At 38.7% G+C, this 23,048-nt stretch overlaps 2 protein-coding genes and 1 long non-coding RNA gene across 5 annotated transcripts in view; 2 read left to right on the forward strand and 1 right to left on the reverse strand.

The window, feature by feature from the left end:
* Nucleotides 1–864, reverse strand: part of thbs1b (thrombospondin 1b) — a 13,470-nt gene extending 12,606 nt beyond the window's left edge. The window contains exon 1 of the mRNA XM_088361695.1: nt 853–864. The gene's annotated coding sequence lies outside the window, so the exon portion shown is untranslated. The remainder of the gene's footprint in view (nt 1–852) is intronic.
* The window catches only part of LOC148381649 (uncharacterized), a 20,214-nt gene extending 3,484 nt beyond the window's left edge, over nt 1–16,730 (forward strand). The window contains exons 2-3 of one of the 2 annotated variants that reach the window (XR_015854359.1): nt 738–927; nt 16,025–16,730. This is a non-coding gene — a long non-coding RNA (uncharacterized LOC148381649). Of the gene's footprint in view, nt 1–737; nt 1,321–16,024 lie in introns of those variants that run through there. The other variant, XR_015854360.1, reaches the window with a different exon arrangement.
* A 3,306-nt stretch (nt 16,731–20,036) lies between these two features.
* katnbl1 (katanin p80 subunit B-like 1) lies at nt 20,037–22,921 on the forward strand. 2 transcript variants are annotated; one of them, XM_088362370.1, is made up of 10 exons: nt 20,037–20,203; nt 20,691–20,803; nt 20,963–21,000; nt 21,143–21,401; nt 21,474–21,589; nt 21,668–21,718; nt 21,794–21,883; nt 21,963–22,064; nt 22,139–22,232; nt 22,377–22,921. In XM_088362370.1, the coding sequence occupies exons 2-10, from the start codon at nt 20,795–20,797 to the stop codon at nt 22,407–22,409; spliced, it is 792 nt and encodes a 263-aa protein (XP_088218496.1). In that variant the 5' UTR covers nt 20,037–20,203; nt 20,691–20,794; the 3' UTR covers nt 22,410–22,921. The 2 variants fall into 2 exon arrangements, with proteins under 2 accessions (XP_088218496.1, XP_088218497.1); XM_088362371.1 differs by having other exon boundaries at nt 20,044–20,203; nt 20,738–20,803.
* Nucleotides 22,922–23,048: the final 127 nt, after the last annotated feature.

A 23,048-nucleotide genomic window follows, 5' to 3' on the forward strand; every position in this document is an offset into this window, starting at 1 on the left:
TTTTTTATTTATATTTGTGGTTAACGCTTTGTCACTGACAAAATGTGTTTTTTTAAATAATTTTTTTGCATCTCTTTGCATTTAAGGTGCTTTGTAGCTCACACACTTGCAATACGTCCACAGGTACCGTATTTTCCGCACTATAAGGCGCACCTAAAAACCTCCAATTTTCTCAAAAGCCGCCTTATAATCAGGTGCGCCTTTTATATGGATCAATATTGAGCCACTATAGCAGGAGTGTCCAAAGTCCGGCCCGCGGGCCAAATGTATCTATCTTATATATGGACAAAGTTTTAAAATGGGCCATTCATTGAAGGTGCGCCTTATAATCCGGTGCGCCTTATATATGGACAAATTTTTAAAATAGGCCATTCATTGAAGGTGCGCCTTATAATCCGGTGTGCCTTATAGTGCGGAAAATACGGTAGTTGATGAATTTTTGTTGCATAAGTAGCACCACGTGTTGGACATGTGCTCCAGCTGTTCTGTGCACGCCATATCATGGAGGTGTTTGCTTCTGTTTTGAAACATTCCATCATCATGAAATAATGATTTCTTGAGAAAATCTACTTTGGAATATCAACCTCGAAATCACGCCTGGATAGTTTCCGTCTGTGACGAAGGTGATGCAGTGATAATCCCATAATGTTGCCATGGTGACAAAATAGGCTGAAATGATTGATGAGTAGAATGAATTTGGAAATATTTTCAGATCAGGCATTTTGTTTTGTTGGCAGAACTACAGAAAGCTTCTTGAAAGATGCTGAACATGCAGACAAACAATGGACGGAAAAAAATCATCAGATGCTATCGGAGGGAGTCGGAGAGGAAATGGCATGCCACTTAACGCACCCCTTGGGTGTGTTCTGGATGGGAGCAAGAATGTGAAGAATGTCGGATTGGACATCTCAGCAAGACGCTTTCATGGTAGAGACCCGTGGATTGATGTAAAGTTAATATTTGGACTTTGTTTGTCCTCTACAGTGTGAAGCAATTTTAAAAATTCAATAACTTGGAGCTTTTGGGCAAAAAAGAATTGCACCAAGCATTTTGTTGAGTATTATTTTGATCACCTGAACAAATATTGCCTTGTTTTTATTGTTTTTTTTGGTTTCCTGTTTCTTTTTGTGCACGTTGCCCACGCAAGCACAGTGCTCACGTTGCATGCCCTGTGAGTGAGCATTTTGATTCACGCTAAGGCATATTTTGCACAGTTAATTTAGCGGGAATAAGAAACAGCTTGGCATCCATTTTCTTTCAATGGCACGTCTGGGTTTGTCGTTTTGCCCATAATTGGGCAGCACATTTATGCTGTGAGGACATTGGAGCATCACATGGATGAAGAATATTTATTGTTATAAATAGACGGATATTCATAAAATGATGTATGGCAATGCCTGACTCAGCAATTTTGGGAAAATTTGATAATTAATCCCCACACCTTAATCAAAACATAACTGGGACGATATTGCGTCATCTCAAAAGATGAAATGTATGTATTACATACAGTTCCATGATTTGACTCATAATTTGATTATTATTTTGTTCCTTAGAGATGTCGCATTGGTGATTTATTTTTTTTCTGAGCAACGGTATAACGTCAAAAGAAACTTTCCAAACAATTTGAAAATGGATGTTAAATTGCACCTCATGTTTTTATGAGCTCACTTTAGGCTTGATTTGGTTTGACTAATTTGGAAATATTAGAAGTTTGTTTGGAAATGTTCTTGTTTTACTCATTCCCTCTTGGATTTCCACAATGTTGGGGATTATTAGCTCCGAGAATCCTTAGTTACCCCCAAACTGTCTGGACGTCTGTGATCAAGCGCTACAACGACAACTTCTGCAGTGATTTATTTAATATGGGCTTCTTGCAGAGTTGCGGCTGCTGCAGGTTTTCAAATTGTCACCACTAATAATAGCGGATGAGCCCACTTTTATGGCGGTGTTTGCGTTAAAATTACAGCTTGCGTGCCGCTATAGTGTTGGCTCATGGATCCAGAGGACGGTGGGGAACCACAGCTCCTCGGGAAATATTATGTGCAAACATATCAATTTCTGGGTTAAATATAATATTTGGATGTGTCTTTTCCTTTTTACTTACACGTTGCGCGAGATGGATCATTTTCTATTTAGGTGGTCACTAGTAGATTTCCAAAAATGACATTTTTGCTTGCATACTTTGGAGGGTTCTTCCCAACCTGAACCAGACTTGAACCAGGTTCTTGTTTCATTCTCCTCAAAACATCTAAAGTAGATTCAAACAACGTTGTGGTCAGTTCATTAAGACCAGAAGACACTATCAGCATCCCAATTTCTTTTCACTCTGAATCCCTCCGATTACTTGCCACCAATTCCTCCGCCCCCTTGTGAAAGCAGCATTGTTGTGTGACTTTTTTCTCAGCATATTAAAGTGGTCTGAGGGAAACAATCTTAATGTGGCTGATACCGTGCCATCAGCCTATTTGCCGTGAGTTCTCAATAACAGGAAGTCAAGAGAAATGAGTTCTCCCGTAATTACAACATGCTTGTTTTCCCTTCCCCTCCATATAATGTTCTTGGGGGTAAACTCGCATCAAAGGACGGAATGTTAAATCTTGATATCGGAAAAGGGCTTCCATAATAAAATAGTTTAATAAACTTCTAATATTCCAGCTGTATGGATATAAACAAAGGAGTGATATTTGCTTTTGCAGCTCTGTGATAGCATCTTAGCTTTAGCGCTCGATACCACAACAATATTAAATATTAACGATAAAAGTTGTCGATGCATCGTTAGTTGTCTTCCATCGTTAATTTAGTATCTCATAGCCTGACTTTCTTAGCAAGAAGTGGACAACTATGAGCAGTTGAGGATTATATTTTGAACACAGACAGATGTTCTTCTGTGCTGTGAGCTATTTTCCACATTTCATTTTTAACCGCAATTACAATTTCACAAAGTGGAGGGCAACGTTAAGACAGACAGTCTGTCAGCAATAAACAGTCTTTCGGGTTATTCATATACCAAAGCCGTACGATAACAAAACAAAAATTAAAGAAAATGTAATTGGTGGATTTCAATGGCCTGATCTGCGCCTCCCCACTCTCATGTTTGAACTTTTAGGTAATGATTACATAATGTAATATACAGCAAGTATTTTGCAAAAGTTTATATATTGTAAGTTGCAACTCGTATGATGGATTTGACTTCCCAGGGACAGAGGTCTTGGAATTTCATTTATTTCTACTCCAATGGTGGTGGGCTTTTGATCCCACTTTGAGTTTTATGCAAGAATACAGTTTACCTTTGATTCAACTTGGATATCTTCATCAAGGGAGCTTTTACTTTCACACATTTCAAATGTGACACTCTTTCATTTACAATTCATTCACGCTTGCACGCATCATTAAAGCGCTTAGTGGCCGACCCGGGGAGCAGGAGAAAGAGTCTGTTGTCGAGCAGACGGCTATAAAAGAAAGCAAAAAGAATTAGTGTGTGATTGGCGGTGAGAAATCCCACTGAAGTATGAGAAGTGGGATTAGAAAGTGAACATAGCGATGACCACCATGTTGCCCAGCTAGACGCTGTAATTACACACATTGTGACTGATGCCATGATTACTCAAGAGGAAGGAGATACTGACAGTAATAGTTGGGAAAATATGAACTACAATGACAGGCTGTGGTCATCACTTTCATCACTTTCCTCGAGATTATTTCAGCATCAAATTTGAAGTCATTATATAAAGGTACAGAAATTGCTATGTTGAAGCCACTGTGGCTGAAATAACACAATTCCGATCTTCATGAGAGATGATCCTTTTTATAGACGTCACATTTTCAAGAACTCCCCCAAAAAAATCGGATTGTCTTAAAGCTGGAGGTTTTATTTGAAGATGTTTGAAATGACAGAAAAGCAAAGCTTTGAGTTGTTGCCGTGGCGACGCACTGATTACCGTGTATAATTATTTATCTGATTTAATTTGATATGTTTTTGTAAAGCACTTTGTTACGGCAAATGCTGTCGTGAAAACGTTAAATAAAAGACGTCTTGTATTTTATTGCATCGTATGGGCCAATGGAATTTCCTTCAATCGAAATTTCGCACAGACGATTGGGTTCAAAAGAAATCATGCAGGCAGTGAACTTTCACAAAACGAGGCAGCCTGATCACTGTTGCGTAAGAGACCAGAATTAGTCGATGTGGGGGGTCGTGTTATCAATTAACAAAGCCACGCATTCCAAATCCTTCTACAACACTTTTTCTGGAAGCAGAGCAGGTCTGTTGGCTTCCATGTTGCTTTGATACGAAGATTACGATATGAGAGCAGCTTTTATGGTTGATGTCCTCCGAGGTAGCCAAAGACTGTGTCCGTTTAAATGTGCCAAAGAGGGTCATTGTTTCTTTATAATCCAGCTACAAGATTAAATCATGAGCCGGGAGAGAAAATCATTCTCGAATTATTTTTGTGTCCTTTGTTAGGTTTGTATCCGATTTTTTTCACGAAACTTACTTCCATATGCACAAATCAAAAGATTTTATCTTCTCAAATGAACGCTAAGAAAACCCATTTAGCTAATGATGCACAATATAAACTTGTAACATCCTGTTAGTATTTCTAGACTATTTGAATTACATTCCCAGACCGTGACAGTTTTTTTGTTCCATCTGCATAATCTTATTATTATTATTATTATATTTTGTCAAAGAGACAGTGTGGACCAACCTAATCCATTTCATTTGGAGAAAAAAACTAATGTATAATTTTGGGAATGTTTTTGCTGTCAGATTTCTGTTCTTGGAAATTAATTTCTTGCTTCTGCCTCTTATGATCTCTCTGAACCTTATAACTCTTGAGTCAGTTTTGAACTTGCTGATGGGATTTGCGCTGCCGGAGTTCACTTGGGTTAGCTTCCAACACATCTGGTGTCGAGCACTCGGACACACTGAGCAGGCGGCAAGTGTGAGATAAGGCAAATAAAAGTCGACAGAACAAATCACAGCGGCCTTCCGTTAGGCTGCGCTCGAGCAAATTGTGATGGAATGTGTGCTTTTCAGCTCTCCCAGTGCGATTGCATCGAAACCAAAACAGATCCCGGCGTTCCGGCTGTTACTGAGCAGCTCCCCCCCTCCCCCCCTGTTCACATAATAATTAAGAGAATGCTGTGGAAGGTTAATTTGGGTCAGAGTATAATGAGCTACTTCGGAAATGCTTTATGAGTACAATAAGATTTTGGCAGCAGCTGAGGCATTTTTCTCAATTTAAATAATAAAAAATTATATAATGAATGATTCACAGAAAATGTGACCAACAATGATGATTAAAAATAAAAACTACTACAACTCATTCAGTATTCCACATGCACAAATATATTGACGTGCTAAATGGTTAGCAATCTACCTCCAGTTTCAAATTCTGCCCAGCAGGAAGAAGCACGAGTTCCAGGGATTATCCGAGATCAGCTCGAGTGCGGAAGAGAAAGTATACAAGTTAAGCTGCAGCCGCAAAGAACATTGTAAGAAATACATCATCGTAAATACTTGCATTTACTTCTTCATAATATTTAAAACAATTTATTTTCATTATTTCCGCAGCTGATTGTGTTCAATATGTTTTAGATGTAAAAGCTTCCCCATAATCAAGGGACTTTTAAAATTATTGTAAAAAAAAAAAAAATCTTTTACAGAAGGACTTTATGAGTAGGAAGTCAGTACTTGCCGTGCGGACTGGACTGATTTAAAAACAGAGACCATCAAAGCCTTTAGGTGACCAGCCAGCCAAGGTAAGACGATTTGAAGATAATTGTTATGTAATCCATACTGTTTGGACGTTACATAACCACGCCAAGATTTGGAGGACACACCTCTGAGATGAACCAGATGTCGGCGCATTTATTCAGGCAACACACTGGATTCATTGAGCTCTAAGGAGGTCCCACATATCCTGTCCACAGGGACTTTGCTTGTGTGCCGGTGCGGTTTGGACTTCTGCGTAGCGCTAGAGACATTTCTCGGATTTGCCGACTGAGTGCATTTTGTAATGTCAATTTTTTTTTTAGCAGATTGATACAAAGTCAACTCATAATTGGATATGAATCAACCATCCATTTACTAATTAGCAACGTTTTTGTGATTCATTTTTTATTTATTCAAATTTATATATCAATAGTACGCTTCATACTTACCGTATTTTCCGCACTATAAGGCGCACTGGATTATAAACCGCACCTTCAATGAATGGCCCATTTTAAAACTTTGTCCATATATAAGATGTATACATTTGGCCCGCGGGACGGACTTTGGACACGCCTGCTGTAGTGGCTCAATATTTGTCCATATATAAGGCGCACCTGATTATAAGGCGGCTTTTGAGAAAATTGGAGGTTTTTAGGTGCGCCTTATAGTGCGGAAAATACGGTAAGTAAATAATGCTGTAGGAACAGGGCCTGTTAAAGCTGATAGCTTTAATAGTCATTTAATTTTTTTCTGATTTATTTCAACTACCATGTATTCTCGGTGATAGAAGATAGTCATGGCCTAAATATTTGTATTTGTATGCCAAAGTGTCGCTATTTGTTTCTAATTTGACAATAATCAGCGCATTAAAGGCTTGTTGATTGGTTCAGTTTGCTGTCGTAATGAGATGCCGGGTGGGCAACACCGTCCACTGTCTCTTGCTAGCTCATTAGACAGTCCCTTGCAATGTTTTACCGTAAAAACGATTTGATTACGCAAACGTCGAGCCAAAGAATGAAAAGACAAAGCAGCTTGACGTCATGGGGTTCAAGCGATTAAATGGCAATTTGTACTCTTTGTACACTCTGAGATTGTCCAAAACTGCTTCAGTATGCTCATGAATGGTTTAGCGAGAATAACTCATTATTTATGTGTGCGCAGCCATTAAAAAGACATCCTAATATTGACTGTTACGTCAGCGTCCCCCCCAAATAAATAACAAATACATTCCCATCTCTCTCCTAAGAAACACTCCTCGGACTGGGCCTTGTACAAAATGGTGACTAACGTATGTGATTAATTGCGAGCAAAACCTCAAATGTCTCAGTAACGTCCATACTTGTCCGCGGATCAGGTTGTGGAACAGATCCACAGACAATAAAACTCAAGACGAGTCTTCCCCTTAAGTGTGTCTAATAGTTATATCGTCATGTCATCCTAAGACTTATTGATGCCACATCACTTGAGAATTCTGGGAAGTTAAAGCTGTTCTCTGTCTTGCTTGTCTTTCATCAGAGGAATATGCTTGGCAACCTTAAGACATTTCCAATGTCTTGATTTGACTTAGGAAAGCTTGGAAAGCATGCCAGCCAAACGTGGAAAGTTGATTTATAGTTTTGGAATTTATTAGAAAGCTTACCAATGGGCTTTATGGGTAAGATAATAAGATAAAAAATGGACATACCGTATTTTCCGGACTATAAGGCGCACCTTCAATGAATGGCCCATTTTAAAACTTTGTCCTTATATAAGGCGCACCGGACTATAAAGCGCACCATGTCAGATTTTTAATCCAAATCAAATCATTCTCCATTTTATCTTTTTTATTTCAACTTCAGACGCAACAAATTACTTTATAATCACAAAATAATGATGCATACTCTTTTTGATTCATGATTCATAGTCTTCAGCGGGCCACTTATGATTGATTTCATGACACGATGCTTCGGGCCAGTTTAAATTTAGGAATTTGGTCCATATATAAGGCGCACCTGACTATAAGGCGCACTGTCGGCTTTTGAGAAAATGTTAGGTTCCTAGGTGCGCCTTATAGTCCGGAAAATACGGTATATATAATTACTTACACACACTTGCATACATGATTGCAGTAACTTGCCATCATCTGACACATTCCAGAATTGTTTCTCGAGCTCCACGCAACTAAGCGTCACTTAACTAAATGCGGAATGTCAACATTCACTGAACCGAAATACACCCACACGTCAGACTTCCTGTTAACAGCCCTCAAGCGTTTTCCCACTACTTCTTCCAACAAGAAAACAGCATGATTGAGAGTTTTAATAGCGTCTCCAAAACTAAAATGGGATTTAAAAGAATTTATTTTTCTTTCTACTCCCACCAAGAAAATTTCATTGTCATCTGTCAGCTCAACAGTGAGTCGGATTTCTCCCCAAACATTGGTGGGCTGATTTTGATGAAGGATCTAAATTTGAAGCTGAGCCAATATTATTGCGAGTTAATTGCTTGACGATATCTAAAAGCAAAGATAGTAGGACTGCGGTTAAAAATAAACATTCATCTCATCGCGAGGTTGTTTGTTCCATTGGAAAATGCGTGTGTGTGTTTTCCACCAGCGTTGTGTTTGATGGCGTAAACATATCGACTTCAACACATGTTCACCACGACATCCACGAAACATTACACTCAGTGCGTCCTTGGGTTTCCCCAATTTGTGCTGCAACCCTGCGGCCTCATCTCCTCGCATCTCCACTCCGTCCCGACTGTTTACGTTTCTTTAAAACGTCTAGTGAGGTCAGGCTGAAGTTGGCTTAACTTTTTTCGTGTGGTTTCCAGTCGTCTGCACTTGGCTGCCCCTCACTGACAAAAATGGAAAAGGTCCACACAAACCAGCTCTTGAAATTGTCAGTGACTGTCAAACAGAGACGAAACAAAGACGGCGTATCTGCTCCAAAAATGTCTCCACTTACTGTCCGAGGAATTTCCTCTCTTCACATGATGAATTTGGGAGAGAGCAGTTTCACACACGTGGGATGTTAGAGGGCGCCTGACTGAAGTTACTAAAACACATCAAAGTGGCGAGGGAAGGGAGGGACAAGATTTTCCTTGCTTACTGGGTAAATGCAGGGGGCTCTATCTTTATGAAGAATGATAAGACTGTCCAGGACCCCCCCCCCCCCCACCCACCCATCTCCTCCCCCTCCCTCATCTGAGTCATTACAAGTCTGCAATGTGACCTTTTTGGAATCCTTAACACATGTTGCACAGGATCGCTAATAAAACTGGTAGCATCAAAATTGAATGAATTAAATGACCAATATAAACACGTTTTATTCAATACTTATTCCCAGTATGATTTTATTCTGCAAAAATGTGTAGGGAATGATCTATATGTCTTATGATGATTAATTACAGGTCAATCCTTTATTTGTCCCGCTGTTGGGAAATTCATAACCTTCGGGTTAATATCCAAACGCTGCTGTGTCATGTGAATGCTAGCAGTGAAAGAAAAACAGTCCAATCAAGAAATAATGAAGCAAAACAGAAGCAATATTTGGCTGCCTTCAACTGATGTCAATTGTCGGGGCCAGAAATGAAGTCATCGTAAGAACAAAGAGCGCATACATGGTGTTTACTTTCAGTCGGTAGTTTTAGCATCTGGAATGCTGCTTAGGATCGTAGTCAGTGGCCGTTGGTGAAGTTGGTTTTCTTGCACATTTTTGTCTACCAAATATTTAAAATGTATGAATTATTATTAGTTATTATTATTATTATTAGTAGTAGTAGTAGTAGTAGTAGTAGTAGCAGTAGTAGTAGTACACATTTTAATTTTTATTTTAATAATCATAATAATAATAATAATAATAATTCTTTTTCTTCTTCTTCTTCTACTTCTTCTTTTTCTTCTTCTTGTTTTTCTTTTTCCTTTTATTCTTCTTCTTCTTAGTAGTGGTAGTACACATTTTAATTTTTATTTTAATAACAATAATAATAATAATAATTCTTTTTCTTCATCTTCTTCTTCTTCTACTTCTTTTTCTTCTTCTTCTTCTTATTATTATCATTATTATTATTAGTAGTAGTACACATTTTAATTTTTATTTTAATAATAATAATAATAATAATAATTCTTCATATTATTATTAATATTGTTATAGTTATTGTTATTATTATTATTATTATTATTATTATTATTATTATTATTATTATTATTATTATTATTATTATTATTATTATTGGATGGATGAAAATATTTTTAGTCCTGTCTTTCGTTCCATGCATGTTTTTAAACTATCTGAGTAGGAGGTCTAGCAGTAGCGGTGATAAACACATGGTTAAGACAATCAGTAGCTCACTGTCTCCAGGAATGTATGGCTAGTTGATCTCGTGGTGGCCTTCACTGCCAAGACAGAATGATGTCACTGACTAGACACTTAATATGTGGTCTGAACCTTCTTGTGAGGTAGTCAAACAGGCATCATGTACTTGAAGGAGTTGAGTGGAATCACATGCTATTGCTATTTTATGAAGCTGCAGCAAGAATCCACCAGTTTACCTTGGTTCTCCAGGGTTTTGTCCCCCAAAAAAATTCAAATATCACACTATTTGAGAACAATCACTACATTCCAATACCAATCTCTCATTCAGGTTGGTGATTGAAGAGAATGTGTAATAAGTCCAATAACTGAAAAGAAGTTAGAGCCAAAAATCGAATGTTAATAAATTCCATGAAAAACTAGGTACATACAAAACAACACGACCGGGGTAGGACTTGTAATTTTTTACCACGGTTATACATGAATATTAATAATTGTAGGTTTGTTTGTTTGTGCAGGCTTTGTGTGAGTCCCAAATTCACATTCCTCTTTCCGTTCCAAAACTAAATGAGGAATGTGGAAGGCAGCAGCTCGGACTGCTGCCAGACAGAACAAAAGTTTTGTTGTGTCTGCTTCATTTCGTCTTCCGCCTCGTCCTTCCCAATACCACTGATGATCAAGATTGTGATGTTGTTTTTTGGAATTACCATTCATTCAAATAGATTGTTATTGTATTATACAAGTGACTCACTGAGGTTGAAGGTTTTCACTAACTAATCCAAACCCGATATAATGTTTAACAAAAATGAGAAACCCTCCACAGAGTTGAACCATGATCAGTTTCGATGCTTTAGATATTAAACTATATTAAATGAACTACTATGATGACCTCACTGGCATCTTTTTTTGTATGATTCCAACAGCAGTGTAAAAATGATGATGTATTAAAATATTATACAACCATAATTTTTTGGGACAGTGAAATAAAACATTTTATTGGGAAGAACTGACGGGCTAGTAAAGATGATTCTTTGGTCATAAATGGATACTTGTGTGCCCCACCTGACCCGTCTCTGACACTTTTTCTTCACCGCTAAAACCTCGTCTCTCACAGAGCCTCCGGTGTTCGCTGCCCTTTGAAACAATATTTTGACAAGGTGAGGCGTTTTCTGGATGTTAAGGTGAAAGGTTGGCAAAATAAATCAAAGCAAGTCAGCGCGCGCTTCATCGTCGCAGTGGTAAACGTGCGATGTTCAGGGGAGACACAGAAGACTTTTCATCTTCCAAGCCTCTCATTGGTTAAATCTTGATGAGATGACTAGTCCTGCTTTTATATTATAACCATGCCTTTATCAATAGAATTGCATATACCGTATTTTCCGGACTATAAGGCGCACCATAAGTGGCCCACTGAAGATGGATGGATCATTATTTTGTGATTAAAAAGTAATTTCTTCCGTCTGAAGTTGAAATAAAAAAGATAAAATGGAGAATGATTTGATTTAGATTAAAAATCTGACATGATGCATTAATGGTGCGCCTTATAGTCCGATGCGCCTTATATAAGGACAAGGTTTTAAAATGGGCCATTCATTGAAGGTGCGCCCTACAGTCCGGTGTGCCTTATAGTCCGGAAAATACAGTATTTGTTTTTCCTGGTAGTAGGGAGCAGGGCAATATTCATGGACAGTAATGCTAGCATTTAGCCACCTAGCACGGCGCCTTATTTTGGTAAATTGTGTGGCCTGGTGCAGCCATCACATAAGCCAGACTAGGGTTTAGTGTTCTCAACCATACTTTTTGCAAAATGAACTGTATTGCTCGGTGGAAACTTGGATAATGGTCTTCTACTCACCCAACGGTTGTCTTTTGATAATAAAGTCTGGGCTTTCCTTAGGAATCTGCCCAGACAGGACTCTCGATCCTTGTCTTTGAACAAACACCGGTTTCCCATTAGGGAATACTTGGCATGGGGAAAAAAAACCCACAGGGATGGTGCGTTCAAAACCGTACGGGAGCCCAGCGTTCCTCACCTCACGCACTGATGAGGAGAAGGAAGTTTAGAAACGGGTGTTTGGGTCAGTCTGACTCAAAATGGCGAATTCCCGATTCTTCCCACCGAAATTATTACCGTCAATTGATAGGTGGACTCCAGATGTTGGATTAGCTTTTCTTACGATATTTATTTCATGTATCAAATGTCGGTTACAGAGAAGGAAAGAGAGAGTGCACTTTGAACATAACAAGCGAACTGTTGATTCAGAATTTAATTGCATCTTCTACCTCACCCAAAAAAGACTTCGCAGATCTTCACAGCTAATAAATCACTCTTAACGGCCCTTCCCGTGCTACATCCCTTCTACTTCCTTCGAGTGAACAGCTTGTCCGTCTCACCCCTCCAAAATAAACACCGGTTGTCCGTATTACGATATTCTTGGCATGGACCACATCAATTGGGCACCAACGTCCGGCAACACTTCCAGCCAAGTTCTCCAGAGTCCAACAGTTAGTGACTGAGACCTCCAGTTCAGACCTTAAAACCTTTCAACCTTCTCCGATTTAGAAGCTCTTTGAGGAACTCTGAAGCCTGAGTGTTTGATGGAGGTCTTCTTGGGCAAACTTAAATTTCCATATGCATATGTGAAGTTTGACCAGCTGTGTTATCTAACCAAAACTTCCTCATTGGATGGATTCACCTCTTGAGCTTTGAACTTCACGGGGTCACACCTGTGGGACATCGTGTTTTTATTTGCTGTGAAGCGAATAATTGGGTCTACTGTGAAGCGATGTTGACCTGAAGAACCACCATCTCCTCTGCAGGTGTACTATAAAGAAATATCTGTTTGCCCTCTCCCCATTTCATCATTCAGGTATCAGGAGAAGGAAAATCAGCGTTACTTTGAGGGTTTCATGACACCTTGACAAATCTAGCTGCACACTCTCGTGCTTCCCTTTTCCTCAATCTCCCATCTGCCTTCATTCATGCCTGGAATGTTTTCTCAAAGATGGAAAATAAACCACGATATTCCAGCGCTCGGCTAGTAAATCTATACACACGGCTCTTGCGTTAAGCGTGAGATTCTGGGCATTAGGGATGAAGAAGAATGGAGGGGAGAAGAATGCACAGGAGCTTATGTGCAATTGTAAATTTACCTCCCTTGGAAATGTTTAGTCGCTGGGTTTGTGTGTGTTTTGCGTTCCTCGGGTGTTATGGTTTCATTCGCTCCGCTCATAGTTCAATCTTCTGCAGACGCTCCATCATAACCAACCGGTGAGGGCCTCCTAAAATATCCATGTGACCATCAGCATCTCTTACATACAGGATCGGGTCTAAACACAAGTGGTTTTAATCATACTAATCCATCCTTGGAAAAATGTGTTTTCCTGTGTAAAATTAGGAGGGAACTGAAACATTCCAGAAAATTTTACCTGCTCGGGCTACTCACATTTGCTTTGGCAGCTGGGTGTTTCTCTTTGTTACGTAATAAAATGTAACTAAAGATGGAACGTTGATGATAAAAATTGGAAAAGGATTATTTCTGTAAAAGTAAGCAACCGACATAAAGGAACCCTTCGGTTAAATTTGATGAGGATGTCGGGAGCTTTTTCCATTTTAGGCTACTTGTCAACATTTATTTCCTGTCCTGCAAATCTTGATTGACCTGACTGGAATATTGTTGAAATGTATCTACAGTCTTTACCAAAATTCCACTCTGAAAATCCCAGAATTTGGATTGACTTCTGGGAAATATAGACAATAACATATAAATTTGTGTGCATGTGTGTTTACACAGAATAAGCCCAAAAAATTATAATTGTATATTTTCTGTAACATGACTTTATAATAACGAAGAACATTCATTCATATACCGGAAATTTGTCCATTGTTAAACCTATCCTTCTAAAATATCCTAAAAAACACTCATGCACAGCAAAAATGTTATTTCGATGGAGGATTTTCAAGATTAGCATGACAGATTAGCAACTGTATCATATTGAAAATAAAATGTCATTAAACCACAGGAAGTCTCTCTCGATAGCTGTAAGTGGAGAACACAAACATTGACCAAACTCCTGGAAAGAATTACTGTAGAAATCAAATGTAAAAGAAAAGATTATTGAAAAATAATAGCGTACAAATGATTCACACTTCTTATTAAGGAGTGTTTACGAATATTTACCGCACTATAAGGCGCACCGGATTATAAGGCGCACCTTCAATGAATGGCCCATTTTAAAACTTTGTCCATATATAAGATATATACATTTGGCCCTCGGGCTGGACTTTGGACACACCTACTGTAGTGGCTCAATATTGGTCCATATATAAGGCGCACCTGATTATAAGGCGGCTTTTGAGAAAATTGGAGGTTGTTAGGTGCGCCTTATAGTGCGGAAAATACGGTATTCAGCTGTGATAGATTGCAAAGCCCCAACGTCATTCATACACAGTAAGGAAGCTGCCCTGTGTTTTCTCTCCCCTCGAGTCCTCACAAAGTCTGTTTTCAGAGTTTCTCGAGGCTTAGCACACATGTGACATGTGTAGCATAAATTGACACACTGGACGGGGTGTGTTATTGAGAGATGTCAGTTCGAGGAACACCGCGAGTGAGTCGTAGGTGGGTCTGTGTGTTTAGGATCAACTGGGCTTTCTTTTTCTTAGTGCTATGTTGTCCAGCGGCTTAGTGCACCCTCGTGTAAGTCGGCCTCCTCCATCTTTCATCGTGAACGTAAACAATGGACACGTGTGTGTGAGTGTCAGCACGCTCATGGAACACTTGTGCTTTGTTGACCTGGTTGGCCCTCCAGTAAATCTACAAACTTCTGTGAGGACTGGAGAGGATCCTGTCACGCTATATTGCTGAAATCATCGGTGCATTAAATCATATTGAAATGTGGTTTGACTTTTTTATGGGCTAAATTTAATTTTAGCATATTTAAAGAGATCAAATCCGCTATTAGAATTTTTGCCATGTGTGACAAATCACATTGTGCCTGCAAAAAATAAATTATATATATATATATATATATATATATATATATATATATATATATATATATATATATATATATATATATGTATATATATATATATATACATATATATATATATATATATATATATATATATATATATATATATATATATATATGTATATATATATATATATATATGTATATGTATATATATATATATATATATATATATATGTATATGTATATATGTATATATATATATATATATATATATACATATATATATATATATATATATATATATATATATATATATATATATATATATATATATATATATATATACCATAAATCTCTGACTATAGGCTGTGATTTTTTTCTCAAATTTTGATCCTGGAATTATGAGTTTAAACTGGTGCGGCTTATAGTCCGGTGCGCCTTATAGTCCGAAAATGACATATATTAGTTCTCTACATTTGTCACAGATCGCCATAGACAGCAAAAGGAAAATATGATGAGGAGGTTTTTCTTCATCTCCCTGAGCATAGCGTTGCTCTGTCTGAAGCCAAAGCCTAAAAAAAACCACACCCTCATTAAAGTTACGTAAGAGTCCAACAGATGCTCTCTGTGACTGTCCCTTTAGCCTAGCTCTGTCGCTTTTCTAAATCCAACAATTCAGTATGTCACCAGGTTGTTCTTCTTCTGATGAGCATACTCGAGACTATAAAAAGAAATACCAAGAATCCCAACTGCCCACCTCCCTTTTGTGTGGTTCTGTAACATATCTGGTGGTAAGGTGGGTGGTAATTGGGTATGTGTGAGAGTGGCCCATCGTAGCCGGCTGGAAAATCCAGACAGAGCGAGGCTTTGTACGTGGTCCACTCAGTGGACTCGCACAAACCGAGCTCACCATCCTGACTCTACCTCGATGTCTGGCATGATGATTCTACTTACATCTCTATTTTTTAGATGTTCCTCCCCATATATTAAGTAAACATCTAATTTTGTATTTCCTACCATTTGTTCTGTTTAGGATCACGAGCTGGAGCGAAAAACAAACAACCATTCACAAAAATGGGGAAAATGTGCAAATTCCATTTAGAGGGGTCTGCCGTGCATACATAAGGTAAATATTAGTTTAGTTCCGGTGGGGAAACTTCCTGAGTCTCAGAACAAATAGTTTCCTTGTGTTGTTTGCTTCATCATACCAGGAAAATATGGTTTTAATCCTTTTTGTTTTTCTATCATATTTTTTTTGATCAATTTGTCAACTAATTTCCAATCACATAAATCAATTATTAGATTATTTAAATAAAATGTGCTGTACAAACTGTGCAATTCAATTGTGTATTTCTGATGGAGTGTAAATTTATTTTATCACCTGCACCGTAATTTCTAAAGAGAAAATAATTCAAGACCTGTCAATATAATCTCTGATTTTGCAAACGTTTAACGAGCTAAATGACTTCAACAGAAAGCCCGCACATCTGCCGAGTGTTCTAAAATATTTTCCCCTTTCGATGGGCTGCAAATTACACATTTTTCCACCTGCCAAGTTTGCTTCTGTCTACGTGATTGACAGACAAGTTGTTTTCATCATTATGCAACGGCAAGTAACTCGCTGGAAAGAGAAATTGGCAAAGACTTTTAATCAAATTACTGATTTTCAAAAATAAACACATTGTTCTTTTTCGACACAAAAAAGAAAATGAGCAAAACCACATTTGATCTTTCGAAGAATCGACCCGGGGTGTCCTAAGATCTCAGTTAGATGTGTAACAAAATAAAAATTGAAGTCACTAACACTTTTTGCATTTTTTTTATGATTCATTCTTCGAACGCAATTTTGTGCCGACATCGTGATTGACTTTTGACTGCGGCAGCATGTTACCTCTCGGCCAAACACGGGTTGATCCCCATATGGAGTACATGAAGAAGAGGCCTTTTCACAAAACATCTCTTCCCATCTGTTCCCGTCTGCAGGTCTAATCCTCCCTGTCTCGGCATGAATCAACTCTAAATGTTGCTTATTTGCCAGCTCTCGCTGTTTACCTTCCATCGGAGGTTTAACCGGCATTTGCGAAGCTTGCACAAGCAGCTCATCAAAGAGTCCCTGAAAAGCTCTTGATCACAAAGAGACTCTTCGTTTTAGCTACGTAAACATTGTTGTGTACTGGATCTTAGTAGTGACTGAATTTTTATATAAAGTTACCGTATTTTTCGGACTAAAAGTCGCTCCGGAGTACAAGTCGTATGAATTGCGCAATAAAGAGGAAACAAAACATATATAAGGCGCATTTTGGGGGAAATTTATTCGACAAAATCCAACTTATACTCTGAAAAATACGGTAATTTAAAAAATATATATTTTCTGCATCCGCTACTGCTTCCTCATTGGTCATAGCATAAAAGAAGGAATTCTGGCACCAATCTAGTATTTGTCTCCGTGTCGCCCAACATCAAGCAACGTCCAGATTGTCATCGAAGCCAGTTACATCATATTTCATTATCCAAAAGGTCGACCTTTCATCAACTCCTGGTCATTCGCCGATAACAGTACATTCCTCAAGGCCCTTACCTGGGTAATGTGATCCCTGAAAATATTCTAGCTGCCTGATTAAATTGTGTGTTTTTCTACACTCACGAGCACAAAAGAAAGATGAGATGAAGCTCGCTGATGAACACAATGATAACTATTTGGGTCTGATCGTTCGTTCCACTCGTAGCTGAGATTTCTGGGTAATTCATATCATTCATGGATGGAGCCTTACAGGAGGACAGGGAGGAATTTTCTGCTGTTTAAGTCTCATGACCCGGGATACTCTTGCGATAATAACAGTTCAGAAGGCTTAGGGACTAATCAGTCCAAGCAGGAATGCAGGATAGAAAGTGTGAGGAGTAAGAGGGCTTGCAAACATGCCAAGAAATATTTAAAAAGCAAAATATGGTTTATTTTCTATATTTGAGCTGGGAGTAAGAAAGATTAAGCCTTCAGATTTGCTGTTATGTTACCGATGATGGATTTTTGTGGGATTTTTTAATTTTTACAAATAAGATCAGCAATTTACTGGTTTGGTTTTTGCTGTCAATCTGGTCTGGTCGAGTTTATATGTCTGATTTGGGATCCAACACAAAACATAATGATAACAATATGCTCATTTTTTCATTTGTACTTGATGTTGACCAAGTTTTTCCCAATGCATTCCAAAATAGGGTTAATTGAAAACTTCACGTTTCGACTAAACTCATATGTTTCAACTCACCTGTTACTGAAATGAGGAAAAGCCCTAAAATGGATAGTTGAAGTTTCTTACAACCTGTCGGTGATTTATTCACATCTGCTTCCCACATTGCCTTTTGTTCGTTTGCTGTCTCAAGTCATATTTTGACTAGTAGCTGGAGCGACGGTCGTGACCTGGTCAGCTTTGGTGTCAGGTCGGCACTTGCATAAATCTTTCCTCTTGTTATTCGCACGTTCTACGAGCAGGAGGAAGCAAAGCTGTTCCAGACATTCCCGTGTGGTTCGGTGACAAATCTGTTTAGTTCTGCATGGCAAGTGTTAGTGTGCTTGGATGCAGATAAATTTTTTTGCAAAAGTGCCCACTGTCTTCCTCACTGCCTCTATTGTTACCTTTTTCTAAGCATCCATAGGTCAAGGGTCAACCTGCTGCCCTCAAGCAGATTTAACCTTTATGAGTGCACAATCTATTTCCTGTGGCTTTCATGTAATATTCTTAGAAAATACCAAAGTAATGATTTTTTTTTCAAAAGATCCCAAGCCAAGGTAGACTCATAAATTCAAACAATAAATCTCTCCTGTAAAAATATTTGACTATAATGGGATCCTCAATATGTCCTTCTTGGAAATGTTTTACAGCTTCAGCTGTGGGAGCACTTTATCATGATTTGATGTATGTACATGCCGTGAACGTATATAAGAGTGCTTGTATTGGCCAAAAGCATGTTTGATGTCCTCACAAATGGTCATGGTGATGGATGAAGGAGTTCATGATCATGTTATTCTCTGCAGGGGGGGGCACCGGTCACAATGAAATGTACTTACATATTGGCAGTTCTGAGAATCATTGACAAGGTCAAAGGGGAAAAGCCTTGAGTAGTGTTTTAATGTGAAATGTGGCATCTGAGATACCTTGAGTTACTTGCTATAATTTTTATTTGCAAATATGATGACCCCCCCTGACCATGCAAAGTGGACTGAGTGAAAAGTTGCCTCAGTAGATGGATACTAGAATTTCAAGTAAGTATGGATAAACACTGACATCTACCGTTGAGAAATGGAAAGGCATGGAGACCTGCGGGGGGGGAAAAAATGCCAAAAAATATTTGAGTTTATATAGCTGACAATTTATGCTGTGCCCTAGCTTGCAATTAAAATTCATCCTAAAAAAATGAGAATACAGTGAAATAAGATTCACCATGATGAATATTGGCAAATATGATTTTAATAAGATTCTGTTTCCACAACTGTGGCAAAAAAAAAGCAAATGTGTAATGAGAATACAGTGAAATGAGATTAACCATGATGAATATTGGCAAATAAGATTTTAATAAGATGTTTATTGTACTCTTTGGAGCTTGGTTTAAGTAATTAAACTCCTTGCGTCCGAATAATTTGAGTTATGTTGAACTTGCTTCAACCTTTCCCCTCCAGACATTCTCCTTTGATTTGCAGCCTGTGGACAAGGATCCCAATTCATCCATGATGGATGAGAGCCGCTGTGAGAACAGAGATGTAGTGTACCAAACGGCTCTTGCATCCTTACATAATCTCAACACAAATAGCATCATTAACTTCCAAAGGATTCACGTAAATTCAAAGGTAGCAGGCCAAAGTGCATGCCTGAAAAAAATTCCTCAAAAAATTAAACACACTGATTTGTTTTATCTGTGGAAGATAATGCGGAATATATATTTAAACAAATAAAAATGATATATTATATATAATATAGCGCCTGCTGTTGGACATCTTTGGAATTGTTTCCAAAGATGTCCAGCAGTGGGCGCTAAAACCTCAAATTTATCAATCCCACAATCCCCGCACACCGGCGGTGGATGCATTTGAATGATTCAAAAACTTCTGTAACGATAGCAAACGTTCAACAACAGTTGGCCTTGTACGGTGTAACCAGTTTTTCATGTTTTTGGATTGACAATCTTGAAGAGATTAGATGTCACCTGATAAAATGCTTCGGTTGGTATTTAAATGTGGTGTTTGAATCTCGCGAGTGGCTCGGAATTGTTGTTTGTGATAGTTAAGTTGAAAGGCTAAGCGGACAGTTTGCTCAGACTTAGCAGCCTAGCTAAGTTGCTAAATTGCCTGGCTAAGCTCAATGCTAATAGCTGTGGCTAGCTGCAGACTTTAAAGTTTGCTAACACGTCGATTAATGTTACGAAATGAAACGTTGTGTATGTCATTTGATTTTCTGTCGACCCGTCGTTATTGTTAGCATGGTTTAGCGAAGTGTCTTATAGTAAGTAGGACATGTTTCGCTAATTAAGCTAATGCTAATACGAGTAGCGCAATAGCAAAGCCATTATGTTTACATTTGGCGTGTTGTTTTTCTTTTCTTTATTTGTCTAGTCTGAGTTATAACTTAAAATTGATTATATTAAAAGAAACTTTTGCTCATGTGATTTAATCTCGCAAACATTCCTCCATACTTTCTCCTCCTTTATAGTGTACCTAAATTGTGATATGCGTTTCTATCAACGGCAATTCTCAAAGGTCAAGAAGAAAAAGACCAATGGCCTCTTGTGATTTCGCCTACATCTTTCAAAGACCATGAAGCAGGTATGGAGCTTGTCAGCGACGAACATACCATATTGTGTAAACAGTGTGGTGTGTTTAGAAATTCCTGATGACAGTAAAACTAGTGCATTGTCGTGCAAGTGGTATTGTTGCGGTAGAGACGTGGCCATAGTGGCCTCATCCCCTATCCTTCTGTTTTAGGTGGATATTAGAAATAAGGACGAATTAGATAAGGAAAGGTGAGTCTATGATCCATGCTTTTAGGGATTTGTCGCACAGTTAACCCCTTTTAGTCACTGGACCTGTAAAACACCCTTTTCTAGTCTTGCTGAGATTTATTTACAATGATGTCAAATGCAAAATGTTTTCCCCCGTTACCAGACTCCTTGTGCACAGTCCAGGCAAGGAAAAGAGACCCTCATTTCGCAAGAGGAAGAGTTCTCTATCCCTGGAAGTGGGCTTGAAGCTGCACCGTAAAACATCCAATGTTGGTCGAGCCCGTAACGCCGGCATGGCCAATAAAGAAAATGAGGTGACATGCTCGGATTTGCGGGGCAATCACTACAGAGATAACTGCAGGCCGACTGCAGGGGCCTCTAAGATGGCAGGGCCCACTTCCAAGTACAGTGACTTTACTGAGGTCAGGAGACCAGTTGAAGCTTCAATTTGAGATATTTGTTTGCTTTACTAACACTCTGTTGTTTTTCAATAGCTATCAAAGGACCATGAAGCAGTGTCTCATATCCTCTTTGGAAGGAACCTTCGACTTAAAGTGGCCCTAACGCTATGGCGAAGGAACGCCAGTGAATTAGTGGCTTATCTAATCGTGTACATTTTTCTCTTCTTAATGCACATGTTATTTTTAATGTTGATTGAAAACTTAATTTAATGCTTTATAATCCACAGAATTCAAGATAGAGGAGTGCTGCTTGATCTGTTACCTGTCATAACAAATAAGTATGTTTGTTTGATTTTTAAGGACTGAGCAAAAAGCAGCACAAGAAATCATGGGCAATTTTTTGTTGTCTTCAGCCTTCAAAGTGAAGCATCTCTTTTTTCCATCGGATGCTGCGTTGACCTCATACCCCAAGTCAAAGTGATTCTTTCCAGTAAATACGAAGAGTAAGTGTCGCTATTAAAGTCAGCTCCTCTTGTCCATCATTCTTTAGAAACCTGCTGTTGACATTTTGTTTTGGATTAGACACATAATTGTGGGCTTACACTGGGTCCAAGCTGTCATCAGGAAATGGTGGCCAGACCTTTCAAAGCCAGAGAAAATACTGCGGGACAGTTTGGACAACAGGTGGGAGGAGCTGCATGTTGTTGTGGGAAAAAGACCAAAGTCATGATGTTTGCATTTCTTCCTTCCCACTACAGGAACATTGTAGTCTTGAAGCAACGTCTAAGGGACTTGTGGAAGGACGGAGCCAGGCTATGTCTGGTTCCAGGTTCTACTGGAGACCTGGCAAAGGTGAGGGGAAAAGTTGTGTCTGTTGTTAGTTGTTTTTTTTTTTCTTCAGACCATGTTTACATGGTTAATTTCCATCTTCCTGAATGTGTCACAATTAGCAGTGTCAGGAAAGTGAACGACTTTTGTCCCCGATCTCTTTTGCAGGCCGTTGAGGCATACGTCCTTCAGCTGCCCTGACTTGTCCATGTAGCACTCCAGGGATGTGACCACTACTACTGGATCACAGCTACGTTGTAGCGTTAATGGCATCTGACGTATGGACTGGATTATGGTTTTGTTAGTCAAAATGAACCTGACACATCAAAACAACTCCTTATTGCTGGAGAAGAATGCAGGACTGGGAGCCTATTTCTGCAGCAGAAGCACAGCGGGTGACTGCTTCACATTGAAGTGGACCGTTTCAGGACAGGGGGGGACATATCGTGGACCTCCATGAGACTGGATATGTCGTGCCAAGCTAGTTGTCTCCCACTCACTGCTTGTCGTCGAATGCAAATGCACACGGATTCATGAATGGGCCCCAAAGTTTGGATGTTTTTAACCTGCGTTATTTGGAATTGGGAACTTGGAAGTTGCAACCGTCTTAAGTTATGAGTGTGCATCTTGTGTGTCTTCCATGTGTGTCAGTTGAACTTTGTTCCAAGACAAGTTATTATTTTCATCTTTTAAATAAATTTGATAGAAATGTATTTATTGTGTTTATTGTGGTGGCTGTTTACAAGGGCTATCTTAATTCCAAAAAGAGTCGAAATATTAAACACCTACAGATGTAATTGTAAATCAAAATAAGCGCCTTTATTACGATCATGACAGGAA

Source organism: Syngnathus floridae, chromosome 19, assembly GCF_059516105.1.
Source record: "Syngnathus floridae isolate MCC-2025c chromosome 19, RoL_Sflo_1.0, whole genome shotgun sequence".
NCBI classification, from domain to species: domain Eukaryota; kingdom Metazoa; phylum Chordata; class Actinopteri; order Syngnathiformes; family Syngnathidae; genus Syngnathus; species Syngnathus floridae.

Excerpts from the sequence above, each read along its gene's own strand:
- katnbl1 (XM_088362370.1), top strand. Across the intron at positions 21,402-21,473 it reads AGTACAGTGACTTTACTGAG|CTATCAAAGGACCATGAAGC; the intron begins GTCAGGAGACCA and ends GTTTTTCAATAG. Across the intron at positions 22,065-22,138 it reads CGGGACAGTTTGGACAACAG|GAACATTGTAGTCTTGAAGC; the intron begins GTGGGAGGAGCT and ends TTCCCACTACAG.